Raw genomic sequence first — 13,247 nt, 5'->3', positions numbered from 1 at the left:
AGCCCCCCCAAAGCACCAGACCCCAAAGCACCAGCCCCCCCAAAGCAGGTGAGGATCAGCGGCAAGGATCATGGGGCTGGGGGAAGCGGAGAAAAAGAGCCTTTAATTCTGGGGGGGGGGACGAAGAGGAGGAGGAGGAGGGCGCTCTCGGGATCTGCAGATTGATTGATTGATTCCCCCCCCCCCCGGTTATTTATTTTATTTATTTTAATTTTTTTTGCTCCCCGTCTCTAAATTGCGCTTTGGGCTTTTGTTGCCGGGGGAATGCTGCAAGGAGCCCCCCATCTCCCGGGATCTTCCTCCTCCTCCTCCTCCTACCCCCCCTTCCTCCTCCGCCTCTGTTGCTAGGCAAAGTTGAAGTATAACCCCCGGCTATAAATAGGGCGGCCCCGCTGATTGGCCGAAGGATCAGCTAGGGAGGCGGTCTTCCTCGCCGGGGCTGACGTCAGAGGGGATGGTGGTGGGGGGGGGAAATGCGGCAAGCAACCTTTATCTCCCCCCCCTTTCCTTCCACCAGACAGAAGGAGCTGCAGCCCAGGAGGTGGGCATGGGGGGGGGCGTGGGGCGCCCTGGTCCTGGAGGGGGAGGGGCAGGGAAGTGATCTGGGCCTAGAGCCCCCCCTCCCCAAAGACTAGCAAAGGCTCCCCCCCCCCGCCAAAGCCGCCACCATCATCATAAATCCCGAGCATCATCCTTGATGCTCGTAGCCCGGAGGAAAAAGCAGTGATGCAACACAACCGGAGGAGCGTTTCAGGCGGGGTCTGTTTGTCGGATCCCGGATCCCAAATTAAGGCTGGATCTTCCCAGTCGGCTGGACTTGGCTTTGCTCCAGAGGAAAAGGCCCCAAAGACACTCACAATCCGGGTGATCCGTCCTCCTTCCCCCATTGTTCTCAATCCGGGACATCCCTCCCTTCCCCCCCCCCCCCCCCCCCCCCCCCCCCCCCGCCCAGGGCTGGACAATTTTGCCTCGGTAGTCCCACTGCCAAACCGGATCCCCGTTCTGGGAATCAAATCTTAATTCCCCCTGAAACTGGAGTGGCACTCAGGTCCGCAAGAGGAACGAATCCCCTCCCTTCCGTCCCCGCCAATTCTGCCAGGGGAAAAAAAAATCGCCCTCCCGATCCAGGATCCCTTTTGCTTCAAACTCAGAAGACAGGAAAAAAAAACGGAAGCCCTCCCGGGCGAAGTGTCCGTGTCGGGACGGCTTTGCGTTAACCTTGAGCGGAAGGGAAATTCAGAACTTAGAACCGGACCCAACGGGCCTTGAGGATTTGTGTTGCGTTGCAAGCCCAAATTCACTGGTTGGGATCCTTTAAATGGGTCACAGCCTGGGGGGGGGGTGTTACCTGTTAAGTTGGATGCGTGAAAAATATTCCCAGGATACCTCATCTTCCCGCAAGGGACTGCAGTTGGTATTCTCTGATCTAGTCAGTTTCCCGGAGTTTTGCAAATGAAAAGGTTTCGAAATAAGAATAAGTGTTAAAATGAGAATTCGCTGTTGGGCCTAAGATAAAGGGGTTACCAAAAAATCCTTTATCTGGGTCCAAATCTGGGGTGTATGATGTCTGTGGAGATGCTCAGGCATCCAGGTCTGGGTTTGCGACGTTTTCCCGTGTATTTTCATTCCTTGCAACCTGCTTCAGGCTGCTGATGTGTCAACACCAATAAAAGGAGGATATTTGCAGCTCAGGGTTGACAATAAGGGGCCCTTGGTGCTCTCTGAGCTTGGGGGTTTTCTTGCAGACGTTTCATGACCCAACTAGGTAACATCATGAGTGCTAGGAGGGAGGGGGATTTATGGAGAGGAGGAGGAGGAGGACTGTGGGGTCCTTGGTGCTCTCTGAGCTTGGCGGTTTCCTTGTAGATGTTTTAAGGCCCCATCTAGGGAACCTCACCAGGGCCTAACCTAACCCATCATCAATGCACTGATGATTCTACCTAGATGGGTCACGAAACGTCTGCAAGAAAACCACCAAGTTCTGAGAGCACCAGGGACCCTTCATTTGTGTAGACCAGGGGTCTTCCAACTTGGCCCTTTGATGAATTGTAGACTTCAACTCCCAGAATTCCTCTGTCTGGCTGAGGAATTCTGGGAGTTGAAGTCCACAAGTCATCAAAGGGCCAAGTTGGAAGACCCCTGCTTGTGAACTTCAACTCCCAAAATTCCTCAGCAAAGGCACGCTGGCTGAGGAATTCTGGGAGTTGAAGTCCACAAGTCATAAAAGGGTCATAGTTCCCTCACGCTGGCTGAGGAATTCTGGGAGTTGAAGTCCACAAGTCATCAAAGGGTCATAGTTCCCTCACGCTGGCTGAGGGATTCTGGGAGTTGAAGTCCACAAGTCCTAAAAAAGGGCCAAGTTTGGAGACCCCTGGTGTAGAGAGAGGTGGAATGGGTCAATCTCAAGGAGGCTGGCATTCAGCAGAGGGACCCTTTGGATGAAGACCCTCCCCATTCTTGACAGGCCTTCCGGCAAGTTGTTGCAAGCATCTCCCGCCATTGGTGCAACTCTTTTTTTTTTTTGGCTTCTGCTTCTCTTTTCCCAGGATCTGGTGAAGAGCCACCTGATGTACGCCGTGCGCGAGGAGGTCGAGGTGCTGAAAGAGCAGATCAAAGAACTCATTGAGAAGAACAACCAGCTGGAACAGGAGAACAACTTGTTGAAAACCTTGGCCAGTCCCGAACAGCTGGCTCAGTTCCAGGCACAATTACCGGCCAGCCCTTCTCCGGCGTCGGCGTCTTCGCAAACGCAAGGGACGAACCTACAGCCTTCCCAGGCTGCACCGCCAAGCTCCGGACCCTCGGCGTAGTCGTCCAGCACCACACCTCAGATTTCGGCACTCTGGACTCTCCGCCGAGGCTGGACTGCAGGAATCCAGCAGTCTCTGCATGCTGTTTCCCCCCCCACAACCCACCCCAATTATGAAGACTCTTCTGCAGTATTAAGCTGTTCAGGGGCGCAGCAGCAGGAGAGGGTTGACATGTTTCTTTTAGATTATTATTTTTAAAAATTGGGGGTGGGAGGGTTGGGGTCTTGCCACCGTTCAGGGAATTAGCACAAATGCACTGGGCGTCTTCGGCGGCTTTTGCAGCGGCTGCTAAAAAACAAAAAAAACGACGTACGAGTTTTCGTGTGCCTGAAGCTTATTTTTTTTCCCCCCTTAACGATCTTCCTTCCGTGTAGTGCCGTGATGAATGCAAGCGCTTTTGGGCCTGGAAATGTGAAGCCGTTGGCTGGGGTAGCGGGGATGAAGCCCCCTCCCCTAGCTCTCCATCCGGAAGCCAAAGGAATAAGACAGGGGAAGAAAAAGAACGGTGGGGAAACTGAGGGACAGTAAAAGGGGGAAAATGGGGCGTTCGGTGCCTGCAGTCTTAAAACAAAACAAAAAAAACAAACACAAAAAAAAAATGCAGATGTGCACTCGTTTTTCTATAGCCAAGGAAGGTGCAAAGAAAATAAATTAAAAAAAAATAATAAATTGCCTATTTTCTAAGAGAGGAACCGGGAGGTTTAAAAAAAAAATAAAAATAAATAAATGCTGTGACACGGGATGGTCCGATGAAGGTTTGTTCGCTTAATGTATATTTGTGTATTTAGTGTATAATGACTTTGTAAAATAGGAACTGTAACTAGTCCGTTCAGCTGTACAGAGTGAATTTAAAAGAATGAACTGAACCGGTTTGGAGAAGCAATTTTTTTTTTTTTTGCTTTTTTTTTTTTAAGTTTTATTTTTTTATTTTTTTTATTTTTTGGGGACGCTACATGGATTCACTTTTTGCACCTATACGAGCTCTCCGGATATATCAGCTGGTGCTGTTTTATGTCGGTTCTAAAAGTTGCCTTGGAAAATGAATATATTGACGTCCAACGCTGTCCTTTGCCGTTCCAGTGGATGCGGGAAGCCGGGGTTGGGGTGGGGGGTGGGCAGGGATGAGTTCACCAAAGCAAAATCTTAAAAAAATTTAATTCCTCACATTTTGGATGGGGGCATACGATCTGTGTAATCGGATGCATATGTTCTTGTGCATGTTCTGGGTGATTCATTGGGAGGAAAATGGTAAAAGTACCAGTATATTTAACGATTGCACTTGTCAACTTCTAATAAAGCATACCATGTTGATATAGAAACTGTGATCTGAGGGGGACTCTTGCCTTCCGTGAGGTCAGACAAAAACTAGACACAACCAGGCCTTTTGGTTTTGCAAAACTTTTTTTTTTTTTTAAACGGCTAGAGCAGTGGTTCTTAACCTTTTTAATGCCGCGACCCCAACCGGTCGTAAATTGAGGACTAAACCGGTCGTAAGTCAAGGACTAAACCGGTCGTAAGTCGAGGACTACCCAACCGGTCGTAAGTCAAGGACTTTCCCTGCCCGGGAGTGCCGCGCATGCGTGGTTCCGCCCCCTGCGCCGGCCGAGGCGTAGCTGGCAAGCGGCAGAGACGGAGCAGGCCGACCACCAGCTGGCCCAGCCCAAGGGAGGTAAGGCACCCGCCGGAAAAGGGGGGAAAAAATGGCGGACAAAAAAAATGGCGGACAGCCTTGCTTGGCGACCCCCGTGAAATGGTCGATCGACCCCAAATGGGGTCCCGACCCACAGGTTGAGAACCACTGGGCTAGAGAGTGTTTCAACAGCAAAATATTAAAATTGTGTTCCTACCGCAAAATGACTTCTGCAAAAGAAAGTCGAACTGGTGATTTCAACCAGAGGGGGAAAATGGAAACCTTGAGTTTGGCTAACCTGATGCTTGGACATGGGGTAGAAAAGGCAGTTTGGTCCTTCGAAAGAGGTGGTGCGCAACTAAAGGGGTGATAATTGTGAACAACAACCAGCCCTTTTAGCTAAATCTGGCCGACGTTACGTCGTAGCGTTCCGAATGCGTCGTTCTTTGGGCCGCCATTAAATGGATCGGACTTAACGCTGAGCGTTCTTCGAAATGCTTTGCGTGGGTTATTGTTTGAATGATCCTTCACTAACCTTGCAAGATGGGTTAGTACCAGTGACTCTTTTATTTTGCATCCCAGAGAAATTAAGAGGGGGGATTGCAAGGGTCTTGCAGAGACTTGGTTACACAGACAAAAACAATATGGCTGGGCCGCTAACACGTTTTGCAAGCAAGCGTGGCTTGTGGTTTATCACAACTGCAGATGTAAACCTGAGAATTTGTCTGGAATTAAAAAAACAACAACCATGATTCCCTTTTTAAAGTTCACTTGGCTGGTGGCTTCCTTCCATACTCTTCCCAGCAGAGAAAAGAACACGAAACTTAGCTAACTAGATTAGGGATGATTCAGGCCCATCCTACAGAGGCACAAGTTGTTTTCCTTGTCACTAAACAAACTCGTGGCTCCCTGTGATGTGCAAACTTCCTTCTCTCTGAATTGCAGCTCCAAATTGTTTACCAGATGTTCCAGGATCTCTTTCTCAGAAATGCAGCTGGCCTCTTTTTGCTTTCACCGTTTCTTCCCCTGAAAAATCTGAACCGCTCACCTTGCTCTGGTCTTTGTGCAATAGGAAATGGTCGGCGTGTAGCGTTGGAGAAAGGGTACAGGACCCCTCACAAGTCACAAATGGCTTTAGGGACATCAAGGATTACAGGATTCTGCAGTTGTGGGAGGGATTTAGAACACGACATCAGTTGGAAGGGACCTTGGAGGTCTTCTAGTCCAGCCCCCTGCTCAAGCAGGAGACCCTGTACCATTCCAGACAAATGGTTGTCCAGTCTCTTCTTTAAAACCTCCAGTGTTGGAGCACCCACAACTTCTGGAGGGAAGCTGTTCCCCTGGTTAGTTGATCTCACTGTCTGGAAATTCCTTAGTTCTACCTGTGTCTTCCATAAGATGAGACTTGGGTCTCTATCGGATGACTGTCCAGTAATTTGTGTGTGCCTTCCAGGTTCATGTTGACTCCTGGAAACAATCTTTGAGTAAGTGAAGACTAGATTTCAAAAATGGTTTGCCTTCCTAGGGTTGAGAGAGAGTGACTACTAGCCCAAAGTCACCCAACTGGGTGACGTGTTCAAAGAAAAACAAGAAAGTCTAGTTGCCTCGTGAAAAATCAGGATTAGAACTCAAGATCCTCCATTTTTTTGGCCAGTGTCTTAATAACTACCATATCTGTCTCTTAGTCCAGTTGCCCCTCTGGGTCTTTGGTCCCACTGTCCAACTGCTTAGAAATATAATTTTAACAAAACTCCACATTGGTCTCCTTCTACCTTAAGCCAACCACTGAAGATAATTAACTGCAATCTTGGTTATCTTCGGTGGAGCTTCCTTTGAGGCATTTGAACAGCGATCAGTTGATTTTTCTGTCCGCTAAATTTATCCTGCTCCTTCCATAGTTCTTCATAAACGTGCCAGTCCCAAACCACACACTTCGAAAGAGAGGGGAAAAAAGCAATTTGCAGGGATGCGGGACAGAGCCAGCTGAAATTAAAATGTGTCCTGTGTAAAGACTTTAACTCTGGTAATTACAGCAATTTTAGTTTTTTTTTCCCCTCCCTCGAGCACTCTTTTTTTTCCTTTTCCATTTCAGATACATACAGTTTCCTAATATGTCTTGCTCCAGTGTGACTGAAGCCAAGACTAACATTTGTTTATTCTTCATCTTCTTCAACTGTGACATTAAATTTTATATTTGCACTTTTTTTTTTTAAGGCTGATCAATAGTTGTTCTTCCTGTAGAAAATTACACCGGGACAGGGTAGGGTGGAATAAAGATAAATTATGCTTATTTTGCACGTCAATCGTATTCGCTATATTTATTGACCTAAATCTAAGAGATGATACTTATATCCTGGAAGCAGGGAACTTGGTGTTAGTGTAATAGTTACCATTTATTTCTGTGTCGGGGCGTTTGGATCCATTATACGATTCCTGCTTCCTGGGAAAAACGAATTATCCAAATGCAGTGTGTCTTTGAACCAGGAACTCGGACAAAGTCCTAGCCGGGATCTGTTATTGCCATGAAAAAAAGATTTTATTTTTTTTATTCTGCTGCTGTACTGGCGTCGGCTTCTGCAGTCAGAGGCCAATTTATGATTGATTTTTATGAGATGGGCGCAAATAAATGCTGAAGAGGCTTGAGACAAGCATGGGATTATAATTGTTGGTGGGAAAGGCTGCTAGTTTTAAATTTACTGAGCTAAAAAGGCATGTAGTGTAAAAAGTCGGCTTCCGAAAGCTTTGTACAATTATTTCGCCATTTACTTGGGACAGATTTTTGAGAGGAGGAGAAGAAGAAGAAAAAAAAATAAGATGGGAATAAATATTGTGTAAGCTCTTGTTACATTTTTAGGGTAAAACGTCAAACTCTAGAAATGAGAAAATGTACTTCGGAGATTTTTGGTAGGAAGAAATTGTTGTTAGTTGCGAAGTCGTGTCCGACCCGTCGCGACCCCATGGGCAACGTTTCTCCAGGCCTTCCTGTCCTCTGCCATCTTCTGGAGTCCCTTTAAGCTCACGCCTCCTGCTTCAGGGACTCCATCCAGCCACCTCCTTCTCTGTCGTCCCCTCCTTCTCTTGCCCTCCATCTTTCCCAGCATGAGGCTCTTCTCCAGTGAGTCCTTCCTTCTCATTAGGTGGCCAAAGGACTTGAGTTTCCACTTCAGGATCTGGCCTTCTCAAGAGAAGTCAGGGTTGATCTCCTCCAGGCCTTCCTGTCCTCTACCATCTTCTGGAGTCCATTGAAGCTCACGCCTCCTGCTTCAGGGACTCCATCCAGCCACCTCATTCTCTGTCGTCCCCTCCTTCTCTTGCCCTCCATCTTTCCCAGCATTAGGCTCTTCTCCAGGGAGTCCTTCCTTCTCATTAGGTGGCCAAAGGACTTGAGTTTCAGCTTCAGGATCTGGCCTTCTCAAGAGAAGTCAGGGTTGATCTCCTCCAGGTCTTCCTGTCCTCTACCATCTTCTGGAGTCCATTGAAGCTCATGCCTCCTGCTTCAGGGACTCCATCCAGCCCCCTCCTTCTCTGTCGTCCCCTTCTTCTCTTGCCCTCCATCTTTCCCAGCATCAGGCTCTTCTCCAGGGAGTCCTTCCTTCTCATTAGGTGGCCAAAGGACTTGAGTTTCAGCTTCAGGATCTGGCCTTCTAAAGAGCAGTCAGGGTTGATCTCCTCCAGGACTCACCGGTTGGATCGCCTTGCAGTCCAGGGGACTCTCAGGAGTCTTCTCCAGCACCAGAGTTCAAAGGCATCCATTCTTTGGCGCTCAGCCTTTCTTAGGGTCCAACTTTCAGAGCCATACATTGCAACTGGGAAAACCATGGCCTTGACTATACGCACTTTTGTTGGCAGGGTGATGTCTCTGCTTTTTAGTATGCTGTCTAGATTTGCCATGGCTTTCCTCCCCAGGAGTAAGCGTCTTCTAATTTCTTGGCTGCAGTCCCCATCTGCGGTGATCTTGGAGCCCAGGAAGATAAAATCTGTCACTACCTCCATTTCTTCCCCATCTATTTGCCAGGAATTGAGAGGGCCGGATGCCATGATCTTGGTTTTCTTAATGTTGAGTTTCAAGCCAACTTTTGCACTCTCCTTCTTCACCCGCATCAAGAGGCTCTTTAGTTCCTCTTCACTTTCCTACTGTGTTTGGAGGTAGTGAAGGATTAATTCAGTCACGGTTAAGGTTAAGGTTAAGGCGCTGGCCTAGAAACCAGGAGCCTGTGAATTCTAGTCCTGCCTTAGAAAAGAGAGCTGGTTGGGTGACCCAGAGCCAGTTCCTCTCAGCCCAGCCCACCTCACAGGGTTGTTCTGTGGAAAATAGGAGGAGGATTAAGTATGTTCACTGCCTTAAGTTATAAAAATAACAAAGGAGGGGTATAAATATATAATACAAACTATTACATCAGTTGTTTGTTTATCTGTATCGCGCTTTTATCATTTCAAGGCAGCGAACATATCCAACTCAACTTCCCGCTCCTGTTTTCCTCAGAACAACAACCCGACGAGGTTGGCCGGGCTGCGAGAGAGCGACTGGCCCAAAGCCACCCAGCCGGCTTTCTTGTCTAAAGTGGGACTAGAACTCCCAGTCTCCTGGTGATTGGTCCAAAGTCCCCCAGCTGGCTTTCATGGCTAAGGCGGGACTAGAACTCACAGTCTCCTGGTGATTGGTCCAAAGTCACCTAGCCGGCTTTCTTGTCTAAGGCGGGACTAGATCTCCCAGTCTCCTGGTGATTGGTCCAAAGCCACCCAGCCAGCTTTCTTGTCTAAGGCGGGACTAGAATTCCCAGTCTCCTGGTGATGTCCAAAGCCACCCAGCCGGCTTTCTTGTCTAAGGTGGGACTAGATCTCCCAGTCTCCTGGTGATTGGTCCAAAGCCACCTAGCTGGCTTTCTTGTCTAAGGCGGGACTAGATCTCCCAGTCTCCTGGTGATTGGTCCAAAGCCACCTAGCTGGCTTTCTTGTCTAAGGCGGGACTAGATCTCACAGTCTCCTGGTGATTGGTCCAAAGCCACCCAGCCGGCTTTCTTGTCTAAGGCGGGACTAGATCTCACAGTCTCCTTTCTAGCCTAGAACCTTAGCCACTAGACCAAACTGGCTCTCTTGTTACCTCTTCAAACTATTGCAGAAATGGCTGTTTCTTATACAGAAGATAATAATATAATATAATATAATATAATATAATATAATATAATATAATATAATAATATTATAATATAATATAATATAATATAATCAGAGAACGCATTTCTATTTGTTTTTTTACATTTGTCTGGCCAAAGAATCAACAGCCTCTGCTTAAAGGTCAACCACCCCACAGGGCACAAAATTTTTTGACGCTCTCTAGCTTGTTTTTGTCAGGATTAATTAAAACAGTCCTCTGTTTTAATAATTTGCATATACCTGAGGACATTGCTGGAAAGACGCAAATGCTCTCTTGAGGTTTCCCTTCAAGGCTGCTAAGGGTGAGGTAGAGGACAACATCTTGAGATCTTCTCCAAGGAGCTTTAGGACTGTGAGTTTAGAGAAGGATCAACAAATGTATGGAGAACATACCAGTCAATTCATATTTTTTTAATAGCTAAGAGGAATCAATGCAGGATTGTTGTTAGTTGCGAAGTCGTGTCCGACCCATCGTGACCCCATGGACCACGTTCCTCCAGGCCTTCCTGTCCTCTACCATCTTCTGGAGTCCCTTGAAGCTCCCGCCTCCTGCTTCAGTGACTCCATCCAGCCACCTCATTCTCTGTCGTCCCCTTCTTCTCTTGCCCTCCATCTTTCCCAGCATCAGGCTCTTCTCCAGTGAGTCCTTCCTTCTCATTAGGTGGCCAAAGTAGTTGAGTTTCAACTTCAGGATCTGGCCTTCTAAAGAGCAGTCAGGGTTGATCTCCTCTAGGACCGACCGGTTGGATCGCCTTGCAGTCCAGGGGACTCGCAGGAGTCTTCTCCAGCACCAGAGTTCAAAGGCCTCCATTCTTTGGCGCTCAGCCTTTCTTGTGGTCCAACTTGCAACTGGGAAAACCAAATGCAGCATTACACTTTTCAATATCTTAGGACATACTTAAAGTTCTTCAAACCTTCTCTGGCTGTTGTAAGAACAGGTAGCATTATTGGATGGATCACAGCTTAATTCAAACAAGATATCTAATCTGTAGCTGAGGAGTAATTTGTAGAAAATTGTTTCCAGAATACCTTTAATTACTATGAAAGATTGCAGCAATAACACACTTAGAAATGAAACATTTGTCCTCTAATTCCATAGCATGAATAAAAGATTCTTGAGTTGTGCCTTTTTCTTCCAACGAGACAGAAATATATAACGACAGGAGAGTCAAATCTGGGGTGGGGTTGGTTTTTTTTGATGATTTGGGGGACATACATTTGGGATATTGGGTTTTAAAACATGGAAGTTCAACTCCACCCACAGAAATACTGTCCATTTCCTAATCCACATTTAATAGCGATATAGGTCTATAATTTTTTATTTGTATGAGATCAGTATCTTCTTTAGGTATTAAGGTAATGTTAGCTTCAGTCCATGAAGCTACAAGAAGTTTAAAAAGTAAAGAAATTAGAAGCGAACAAAAGTTTGAGTGAGAGAGTTGCAAAGAAAATATTCTAGGATAGGAATTGTGAAAATTATTTGCAATACCTGGAAAAAAGGAACAGGCAGTTTCATGCTCGCCAGTATTTTGGCAATTCCCATTTGCTGTTGACCGATGCTGCAAATAAACAGGCAGTTGTAACCCAAACAATTTATGTGTGGCTTATACATCGGTACTTTCGTTAATTACAAAGAGCAACTGTAGAAAATCCATTGCTGTAAGCCTTGATTTCGGAAGACTTGTGTCCCAACAGGGTTTATGCGAGAAGCAAAATTCAAAACCCAGAAATTTTATTTAGTAAATTTAACCACCCTAAAGTTAACTGCGGCATCCACAGCTTAAGGTCCAGTCAAAGAAAAGAAGTCGGGGTGGTCCCTAAATCAACGTTTTAAAAAAAATAACAAAAACAAAACAAAACCAGGAGGAGATGACGTCAATCACTGAAAATGAGGGACAATGTCTTTTTTACTTCCCTTCTTCAGCTTCTGGGTCGTTCTGACCTGTGAGATTATCATTATCTTTGTGACCTACTATGAGATTAGTAGCTGAAGAAAAACAAAGTCCGGTTGCCTCGTGTAAAAAACTAGACATCTCCAATTCCAGCAACCATTCCTTGTATGTTTTCGCCTCCAGTCCCCTGATCATCTTTGTTGCTCTTCTCTGAACTCTTTCTAGAACCTCAATACCTTTTTTACATCGTGGTGACCAAAACTGGGTGCAGTATTCCAAGTGTGGCCTTACCAAGGCCTTGTAAAGTGGTATTAATACTTCACGTGATCTTGATTCTCTCCCTCTGTTAATGGAGCCTAGCACTGTGTTGGCTTTTTTGGCAGCTGCAGCACACGGCTGGCTCCTATCTAAGTGATCGTCCACCAGGACTCCGAGGTCCCTCTCACAGTTACTACTATTGAGCAAGGTACCCCCTATACTATACCTGTACATTTGGTTTTTCTTGCCTAAATGTAGAACCTTACTTTTTTCACCACTGAATTTCATTTTGTTAGATAGCGCCCAGTGTTCGAGTCTGTCCAGGTCCTCCTGTATCCCAAGCCTGTCTTCTGGAGTGTTGGCTATTCCTGCCAGCTTGGTGTCGTCTGCAAATTTGATGAGTTCCCCATCTATCCCCTCGTCCAGATCGTTGATGAAGATGTGGAAGAGCCCTGGGCCCAGAACAGATCCCTGGAACACCCCACTACACACTTCCCTCCATGTAGATGCGGTTCCATATTTTAAACCCTCTTGAATTTAACGGCCTACTTTCACCTCTACAGCTATTTAAAACTGGGCCCTGGTGGAAAAAGGATGCTGAGGATCTAACCAGAGTGCTTAACCTCCTAAGAGACGGAGGTAAGAACGTTCACCAAACATGGGAATTGGCAGGGAGAACAAAGGACCCTGTTGAAGAGAGTAAACATTTCCAGGCTGCCTATACTAGAAACCCCTGGAGCTCCTGGGAGCGTAACGGCCAAGATGCTAATGATGTCTTTTCTCCTCATTTCTCCCAACTCACTTCACCCAACTTTTTTTCTTTTGGAGCCCATCCTAGTCAGAACGGACCGTGTTCTCAAAGCCTCAGAATTAGATCTATGGAAAGCTGACAGAGGGCTTCTGCCAAGAAGCTGGAAGATAAAATTTCCTCCAGAGCTTCAGCATCCGTTATGGTTTCTTTCTCTCTTTTTTTTTTTTGAAATACATTTTACTGGTTTTTTAATTCTTAAGACAAAGTGCTCAGGACACACCGTGGTGTCAAACATTCAAAAAATAAAACCATATATAAATAACTCAATACATTCAATGTCCCCTCTCTTATTTCCCTCAAATAGCATAATACGTTTAAAATATTCCATTTCTAATTTAAATTTCTATTAATGCTAAGCCTGTTTTAAAACTTTTATGAATTTACAATTACCATAATCAAATTTAACAAATTATCAATTCAGGTATCCCTTCCAGATATATTCTAATTCTTAATCTCTCACATCCCTCATTTTATCACAAGTCTCATTTATTTCTTCTTCCAGTACACAATATGTATCCTAATTAAAATAAAATATTAATCTACCCTATGCATATATAATCCACCCATCAATCAATCTCTTTTGAGATAACAAAACAATGTTGAGCCTTAAGTCATTTCAGCTCATTAAACAAGATTCAAATTTCATCCAATTAATTATCATGTCTGATCATATCTATGTTATCATACAAAAA

General features: G+C 45.9%; 1 protein-coding gene across 1 annotated transcript in view; it reads left to right on the top strand.

Moving 5' to 3' along the window:
* The window catches only part of TSC22D1 (TSC22 domain family member 1), a gene marked incomplete at its 5' end in the record, with an annotated part of 53,063 nt that extends 50,220 nt beyond the window's left edge, over nt 1–2,843 (top strand). Inside the window, one exon of the mRNA XM_029283158.1 lies at nt 2,547–2,843. Within this exon, the coding sequence (XP_029138991.1) occupies nt 2,547–2,810 (264 nt within the window). The remainder of the gene's footprint in view (nt 1–2,546) is intronic.
* Between the last annotated feature and the right edge of the window lie 10,404 nt (nt 2,844–13,247).

This window comes from Protobothrops mucrosquamatus, unplaced genomic scaffold (assembly GCF_001527695.2).
Source record: "Protobothrops mucrosquamatus isolate PMUCROS unplaced genomic scaffold, P.Mucros_1.0 scaffold28, whole genome shotgun sequence".
Classification (NCBI taxonomy): domain Eukaryota; kingdom Metazoa; phylum Chordata; class Lepidosauria; order Squamata; family Viperidae; genus Protobothrops; species Protobothrops mucrosquamatus.
This window is presented reverse-complemented; position numbering and strand designations above follow the sequence as displayed.